Raw genomic sequence first — 8,478 nt, 5'->3', positions numbered from 1 at the left:
TGTCTATGAGTTTCTGATTCCAAGCTACTTATAAGTCTTGTTGTTTATGAGGTTTTGCTTTGTCTACGTATGTGATTTCAGACTAGAGTATTCAGGGTGTGCCTGTCTTCATTGCTTGCTAATTCATAGCAGGGTGTGGTAGTTCTTAGCTTTTTGTTTAGGTATTGTTAGTCATTATGTTGTGAGATCATTTTGTTAGGCTGTTCTAGACTAACTTATTTGGTAACCAGTAGTTGTTCCTCTTGTTCTGTGACTGGCAAACAACTAAATTTTGCTTTGCCCATATGCCTAATTACAGTTAAACTGTATGTAGTGGAAAATAATTGTTGCCACTTTTGAGGGTTGAATCTTTGTCACCTCAAATCCATATTGGGTTGGGGTTGGGATACCAACTGCATGTAGGTCTAGATTGCAATCTATTTGATGATTGAATGTCATAGGTTTTTGTTCCATTTGTTTTGGCTTGCACTGTTTTGTTTTACTGTTTCTGTCTGTTTAAATTTGATGGTAGAATGGGCCACGAGCCTTGTCGTTTAGTAGCATTGCATAGTTATTGTATTGAGGAGAAGCTGGGTTTGAATCCCCCTTCTGAGTTATTGTCTGCCAAAAAAAGATGTCAGAACAAAAGATACGCAATGTCTCCCATTTTCTTGGCTGGTTTTTGATATGTTAGTAAAGAGCGATCATTTGTTATAGGTCCTGATTTTATTGTATCCAACAATTCTTTAAAACAATATACGGAGTTTAGAAGTTTTTTTGTCTGAGGGTTTTAATCCAATTCAATTTTGTTCTTTTTCTTCCTTGTTTTTGGTTGAATACTTTTGATTTAGATTGAAGGATTTTTATATGCAAAGTAAATGTTTTTTTCTATGAGGGTTTCAAACTTTCAATCAAATTCATTCTTCTTCTTTCCTTTTAATTTATGTGATTTAGGTTAACATCTCATTGGCAAGGAATGTAATAGTCTAGTAAAATTAACTTTTTCACATAACTTTCTAAGCTTGTTTTATATTCAAATTAACATCTCGTTGGTAAGGAATGCAACAGAGACAGCAAAATCCACAGTGATACAATAATCCCATCTAATTCTAATCTACCAAAAACTCACCTGATTCTAATATATTATTGTTTACGAATTTATTTCCAAACCATTTTTTGTAGATGACAATGCTGTTTGTTCTGGAAATTGAATATGCTGGGTAATATCTCAACTGTTTTGGTTGGACTTTGGTGTAGGTAAACAGTGGGTTGTAATTTTCATCTTTTTGCATGAAAACTTGTACATATTGTCCAGCTTTTACTTTATAGTATAAAAATATTCTTTTCAATGGCATTGGACATAGTTTCCATTTACTTTTGAGCTATCTCACTCAAGATCTTTCATGTTATTCCACTTCATGGTTGGTCTTTGTGGCAAAAAACTATGCCTTTCTTGTCCAAAGTCCAGTGTTTGCTGATTGTATGCTTGATTATTTGTAGTCCTTAATTTTCTTGCAACACATCAAAGTCAGTCTTATATTGCGTCTGTTTTATTGAATTGAGAAGGCTATGTTTATTTGTGCATCAGAATATAAACCTTAAAGTTCTGTTTCGTTTACTAAATCAGAATCTTCAGTTGAAAGCAGGTTAGGGTTATTATATGTCACCCCTTCCCTTAATGTGTGCATCAGATACTGGATATTGTAACAATTGTCAACTTTATTTATTTTTCGCTTTTAATGCTCTTGTTCATACTAGCTGTTACCTGGAACTTACCACTAAAGTTCGAGGTTCTATCACTGCTTTAGAGTGCAGTGAACCAAGAGGGATTTTTATTTCAAATCATATTAAGAAACACATTGGCATGCATATAAGTAATCAAAGATAAAATATCACTGGGTGTAGGATTTGCTACATTAACTTCTTGTGAGACCAAGATTTTACTGAACTCCACTATTAGATTATGCATTCTCTCCATATCTCATATGATTGCTTACATCTTCATATAGGGTGAAGAAATTTGGGAATGTGTAATTTTCAGTGAAAAAGGTAAGCTTGAATATGGATATTTATTGCAAATATTTTTTTAAAAATTGAAGAATGGTTTTGAGAGAGAAAGCTATGGTTGCAAAGAAATCGGTATAATCATTGAGTTCAACATTATAAGGTGTTTTTATACAGACAGTTACATCTGTGAATAGATTGAGAACCAAAAGAAACAAAAAGAGACATTTATTGTTAAGGTTTCTTTTTTGTTATGAGAAAGTTTGATACTTTGATATAATGTTTAAACTGGGATGTGTTCAAGAATTTCTTCACCCATTGACTTGTGCTAGCTATAGTTCAGGTGGCAGAGATCCCCAAAAATTGTGATAGAATCATTTGAGGTCTGTCCAAAGACAAAAACAGAACGAAAAAAAGAAATGAAAAAGAAACAATACATGACTTGTAATGGGTTAGAAGATATGTTAGCAATGAGGTGAAGTTACTGCTCTATAATCTTAGGGAGGAGCTCTGCATTGTTGACTGCCTCCAGATTTTCAGCAAAATTGTGTTGCATTTGTAAAATTCATAGAATTCTGGGACAGCAAGTGCAGCACTTCTGTATAAACCATTCTAGTCTGTTTCCAAATGAAAAATAAAAATATTTTGTTTATAAATATTAAGATTTAGTACCTTATATGAGGAAAATTATTAGCTATTCTAAAAACAAGTTGCCTAGTAAAAGACTCGGACGCCACTTCATTATATACATTAAGACCATCATGTAATTTACATGATGTTTGCTACTTTCAGTTAGCAAAAGCTCATTAATGTTTGTACAAAGAAATCAGAATCTCTTCTTCCTTAAGGTTGGCTGGCTTATTTTGCGTGTCTAGTTCTATTGAGTAGTTCATGAAGCCCTTTCGTAGGTCGGCTCAGGTGGTAGAACGCTTGGTCATGAAAGAAATCAATACGGATTGAGGAGCTAGGCTATCTGATCAGAAGCAATTGAGCAATCAAAGGTCATAGCCTACTTTTCAGTTTTTCCAACTAAGTTTCGTTCTGCCAAGGAGTGTGAGTGAAGGCGATTATTGAGTTTGACTCCCTTATTATCTTCCTTCCATATGTCTTCTTTTTCAAATGTGCTAGTAACCTAAGGGGCGAATAAGTAGATTGTACTTTTTTTGGCTAAAAGATAAGATTTATGCATTCCATCAAAACTTAGTGTTGGGAAGCAAAGAGAGAGTTGTAACAAAAGGAGAGAGGCTCCTTTATTATTTGAGCATGGTAATTAATAGGCTAAAATGTATTGGAGCAAATATGTGAGAAGGGGGAAGGTGAAGGAAGAGGTGTCATTTTCTTCAATTTCTATTACGGTTTTACCATTAATCAACACAAAAACAACACAATTTAAGAATATAAATATTGATTTTAGGTGGGTTAATGATAAAAATGTGACGATTTACAAGGGAAGCGATACATTGACATTGTTATATAATTGATGTTATAGATTACAGGTTTGGAAAATCGAGAAAGTGATTTATAATGGTGATGCTAATTTTGATGTGTGTAAAGTGCATTCAACATTTTCTTTTCTCTTATCAGGTAAACAAAGTGATGCTTATCTAGATATCACAATCGGTTGGTGTGAAAAAGGATGCAAAACACTGAATTCACCTACAACCCAAAAGGATTTGAATTTGATGCAATAATTGCAGTGTAATTATTGTGTTAGTGTGACGTTTAAAAACTAGAAAGGAAAAAAAAATTAATTTAAAAAAAGAAGAAAGGTTATTTTGACCCAAAATGTTAGAGACTAAAACTGAATATTAAACTTTCAATGTTAGCTAATAAACTTACTCATTTTTTGATCCATTAGGCATTTTTCTCTTCAATTTAGGGAACTCCAAGTGTTTGCTCTTGATAATTGTTCTTTATTATTAGATTAAGGCATCAATCAATTTTGGTGTAGACAGAAAATCAAACCCTAGATCTCTTACTCGACAATAAGAGACTTAGAGGCCGTTTGGATTGCACTGATTCTGGCGTTTGCGTTTCTGTTCTGTGTTTTTCTTTTTTTTGTTCAGGCCGCAATAGTTGACTTGTCAACTGTGAACAGTGATCTATGCACTATTCACGGGTCCTACAAATTACACTTTTCAATAACTTTTTCATTAAAAATAGGTTTCACAGCATTATTTACACATTTAAAAATTATTTCGCTACAGTGTTTTCAGTTTCAGTTTTTAGTTTCAGCAAAAATAATCTCAATCCAAACGAACCCTTAAAGGTAATGTGAATCTAGTTTTAGATCAAAACAAAATAATACACTTCTAGTGATAAGTCAACACATTAAACATCTAGTGTTAAAAAAATGTAATAAGGTGGAATGGCTCTTCTGGTCAATATATATAATTCTTGTTCCAACAATAAAATATTTCGCTACAGTGTTTTCAGTTTCAGTTTTTAGTTTCAGCAAAAATAACCTCAATCCAAACGAACCCTTAAAGGTAATGTGAATCTAGTTTTAGATCAAAACAAAATAATACACATCTAGTGATAAGTCAACACATTAAACATCTAGTGTTAAAAAAATGTAATAAGGTGGAATGGCTCTTCTGGTCAATATATATAATTCTTGTTCCAACAATAAAATATCAACGAAGTGACACAATAAGCTCGATGGCAACAAAAATAGTGTATCTAACTATAGCAGAATGAAAAAAAATAAGATGAGGTCTTTCATAGTAATTATAAGTTAAAATGAAAAACTTTTGAGTATTTTTTAAGGGAAAGACTGTGTACAGCAGTGTATAGAAAGGACTTGGTCAAATTATTTGCTAAGCATTATATTGGATGGACATGAGTTTCCATGAGGAAATTACTTTTTCTTGCTTGGAGGATTTCTTGGGTGTTATGGAGTTCTTACTTTTCAAAAGAAGATTTCTTTTTTTTTTTTTTTTTTAATATAGCTCAGTTTTCTTTGTTGTCTTTCCTGCTTGGCCAAGATAGAAAGAATATTTCATATAAAAGTCATATAAAATGGAATCGTACTTTCTCCTATACATTAAATTCTAAAAAAAGCTTCCACGCCAATGTGCAGACAGTGCAGTTGTGTAGACAGTTAGACATACCTGAATTTTGGATCCATCTGGGTCTACCTTCTAGAATGACTACAACGCTGTTCACCAATATATATATACATTTGAAAACAACGCTTACCCCATCTCTGTGCCATAGACCCATAGCCATTAAAAAATAACAAACAAATAAATAAATAAAACTTGTAGTGATATGGTACTTGGATGTTATTTTCAATCATATTTTTCATGGGCAAAAGAACATATTTAATATATATATATATATAAATAAATGTTTTACAAAATTTTGTCTAAAAACAATGAGTACTTAAATCCTTTTAAATCTAGATATACAATTTTTTCATACTAATTTTCACAAACGTTGAAATGGTAAGTTGTGAATGGTATTACAAATTTACAATAAGATAATGTGTAATGGATGTGAAAATTATTGTGTCTCAGCATTAAAAACTCTATAACTCTAATGTGACAAGTTGTGAATGTTGAAGAAAAAGCATTGAAAAATGGTATAGAACTAGAATTAATAAAAGAAAGACAGAAAAAAAGAAACGGTATACTGCTTAGTCAAATCATAAAAAGAAGACCCTAATAGCAACTTTCAAGCTTGGAAGATGGGCATGTGTTTCCCCAATCAAAGGAATGAGAAGCAGCTGACGGGTTGGCACATGACCGTTAGGTTTATACCTAAGATTCAATCAAACAAAAAAAAAACTCCCGGGAAAGTACTTTTGCAAAAGACTATGTCCTAAAACACACATAGCTACCATATCCTTCAAGAGAAATAGGTGTGCATATGTTTCTATTTTTATTTGTCAATTTCCAATGGAGGAAATCAAGGATGGTTATCCTTCTTCTACATCATCACCTCCAACACCTCCCTCACCTCTTCCCATTAGTGTAGGACCAGGCAACCAAAAATACAACTTTTCTCCATCACCATCTGCTTCGCCACCATTCTCGCCACAACCTTCAAGCCACACATCAGCTGAGAAACTCCCTCTTTTGCATGAAAGATTGCTTAGTCCTACAGTGCCATTGGCATTCTCATTGGATCGTCAACGAAAGCCGGAGGATTTGGATTCTAGGAGCTCTTGCCTTAAAGACTTGTAAGCCCTTCTTCACTCATCAATGTTTCAAATTGCATTTTATGTTTGTGATGAAACAATTATTTGTAGAAATGTGATTGAATCCTTTGTGTTTTTGCATAATATTTCAATGTCATCTTTAATTTCAACTTAAGACCCCCTTATCTCCATTAAAATTTCTAATCACTGTCCACTATTTCATTAGGAATTAGATGACCAAGTATCTTCTTCATTTCCATGGCCATAAATCTATTTGCCCTATCTTCCACAAAATAAAGGTTGCCCATTGACTTTGAGGGAAGCTTTTGACTGGTAGGTCTTTCAGTTTCTTTCACTTTAAACTTGAGGTTCAGTTTGAACATCCAAAGCATTTACCAAACAGTCAAATCAACGTAGGCCACCAGACCCAATAGAAAAGGAAACCTTCCCCTATACACAGGTCGATATAAGTAATCCCAAAGTACAGTTGAGGTGATAACCCCAACATTGATAAAAACAAAACAAAGTCTGTCCATTTTAATATGATTGAATGTGAATAGTGAAAAAAATAAAATAAAATCATGTAAAAGTTACCGTTTATAATCGACTACTTCAATAATGTAAAAATTATTGTTTACCACTTATAATCGATTGTTTCAACAAATTGTGTCAAAAACTAAAAGACTTCTAAAAATAGACCCCCTAATATGAAAATAAAACAAGCTTAGAAAGTTATGTGAAAAAGTTAATTTTATATTAGGTAGCTTGTTTTTAGAATAGCTAATAATTTTCCTCGTATAAGGTACTAAATATTAATATTTATTAACAAAATATTTGTATTTTTCATTTGGAAACAGATTAGAATGGTTTATACAGAAGTGCTGCACTTGCTGTTCCAGAATTCTCTGAATTTTACAAACGCAACACAATTTTGCTGAAAATCTGGAAGCAGTCAACAATGCAGAGCTCCTCCCTAAGATTATAGAGCAGTGACTTCACCTCATTGCTAACATATCTTCTAACCCATTACAAGTCATGTATTGTTTCTTTTTCGTTCTGTTTTTGTCTTTGGACAGACCTCAAATGATTCTATCACAATTTTTGGGGATCTCTGCCACCTGAACTATAGCTAGCACAAGTCGATGGGTGAAGAAATTCTTGAAACACCCCAGTTTAAACATTATATCAAAGTATCAAACTTTCTCATAACAAAAAAGAAACCTTAACAATACATATCTCTTTTCGTTTCTTTTGGTTCTCAATCTATTCACAGATGTAACTGTCTGTATAAAAACACCTTATAATGTTGAACTCAATGATTATACCGATTTCTTTGCAAGCATAGCTTTCTCTCTCAAAACCATTCTTCAATTTTTTTTAAAATATTTGCAATAAATATCCATATTCAAGATTACCTTTTTCACTGAACATTACACATTCCCAAATTTCTTATCCTTATATGAGTTTCAAAGTTAAAACAACCCTTATGCATTTCCAACTTTCTGGTAAACTGTCAGTGAGATTTGGTTAAGTTTAAACGTCAGAATCTCGGTTTTCCTACAGGGAAAAAATCCAAGCACAAATCTCAAACTAGCATTTTTTCTTTATGAAACAGAAGAAAAAAAAAAAATTTAAACGACATAGAGAACCATTCTTTAGATCAACTTGATATAAGCTAGAATTTGAACAGAAAAAGGCAGGCAAATAAAGTGGGGAAATTTTTGGATTTTGGCACAGATAGAGACATGGAGAGAATGCATAATCTAATAGTGGAGTTCAGTAAAATCTTGGTCTCACAAGAAGTTAATGTAGCAAATTCTACAGCCAGTGATATTTTATCTTTGATTACTTTTATGCATGCAAATGTGTTTCTTAATATGATTTGAAATAAAAATCCCTCTGGTTCATCAAAAAAAAAAAAAATCCCACTTGGCTCACTGCACTCTAAAGCAGTGATAGAACCTCGAACTTTAGTGGTAAGTTCCAGGTAACAGCTAGTACGAACAAGAGCATTAAAAGCAAAAAATAAATAAAGTTGAAAATTGTTACAACATCCAGTATCTGGTGCACACATTAAGGGAAGGGGTGACATATAATAACCCTAACCTGCTTTCAACTGAAGATTCTGATGTAGTAAACGAAACAGAACTTTAAGGTTTATATTCTGATGCACAAATAAACATAGCCTTCTCAATTCAATAAAACATACGCAATATAAGACTGACTTTGATGTGTTGCAAGAAAATTAAGGACTACAAATAATCAAGCATACAATCAGCAAACACTGGACTTTGGACAAGAAAGGCATAGTTTTTTGCCACAAAGACCAACCATGAAGTGGAATAACATGA

The 8,478-nt window shown here is 32.7% G+C and overlaps 1 protein-coding gene across 1 annotated transcript; it reads left to right on the top strand.

Annotated features, from left to right (window-relative positions):
* The first annotated feature begins 5,795 nt into the window (after window positions 1–5,795).
* On the top strand, window positions 5,796–7,310 carry LOC126727547 (early nodulin-20). Its single transcript, XM_050433258.1, has 2 exons — window positions 5,796–6,169; window positions 6,985–7,310. The coding sequence occupies exons 1-2, from the start codon at window positions 5,886–5,888 to the stop codon at window positions 7,034–7,036; spliced, it is 336 nt and encodes a 111-aa protein (XP_050289215.1). The 5' UTR covers window positions 5,796–5,885; the 3' UTR covers window positions 7,037–7,310.
* The last annotated feature ends 1,168 nt before the right edge of the window (window positions 7,311–8,478 follow it).

This window comes from Quercus robur, chromosome 5, assembly GCF_932294415.1.
Source record: "Quercus robur chromosome 5, dhQueRobu3.1, whole genome shotgun sequence".
In the NCBI taxonomy this organism is placed as follows: domain Eukaryota; kingdom Viridiplantae; phylum Streptophyta; class Magnoliopsida; order Fagales; family Fagaceae; genus Quercus; species Quercus robur.
This window is presented reverse-complemented; position numbering and strand designations above follow the sequence as displayed.

Bases quoted from the DNA above. Each gene is read 5' to 3' on its own strand.
- LOC126727547 (XM_050433258.1), top strand. From the start codon at position 5,886: ATGGAGGAAATCAAGGATGGTTATCCTTCTTCTACATCATCACCTCCA. The intron at 6,170-6,984 runs GTAAGCCCTTCT...ATTTGGAAACAG, and splicing joins AGCTCTTGCCTTAAAGACTT to ATTAGAATGGTTTATACAGA.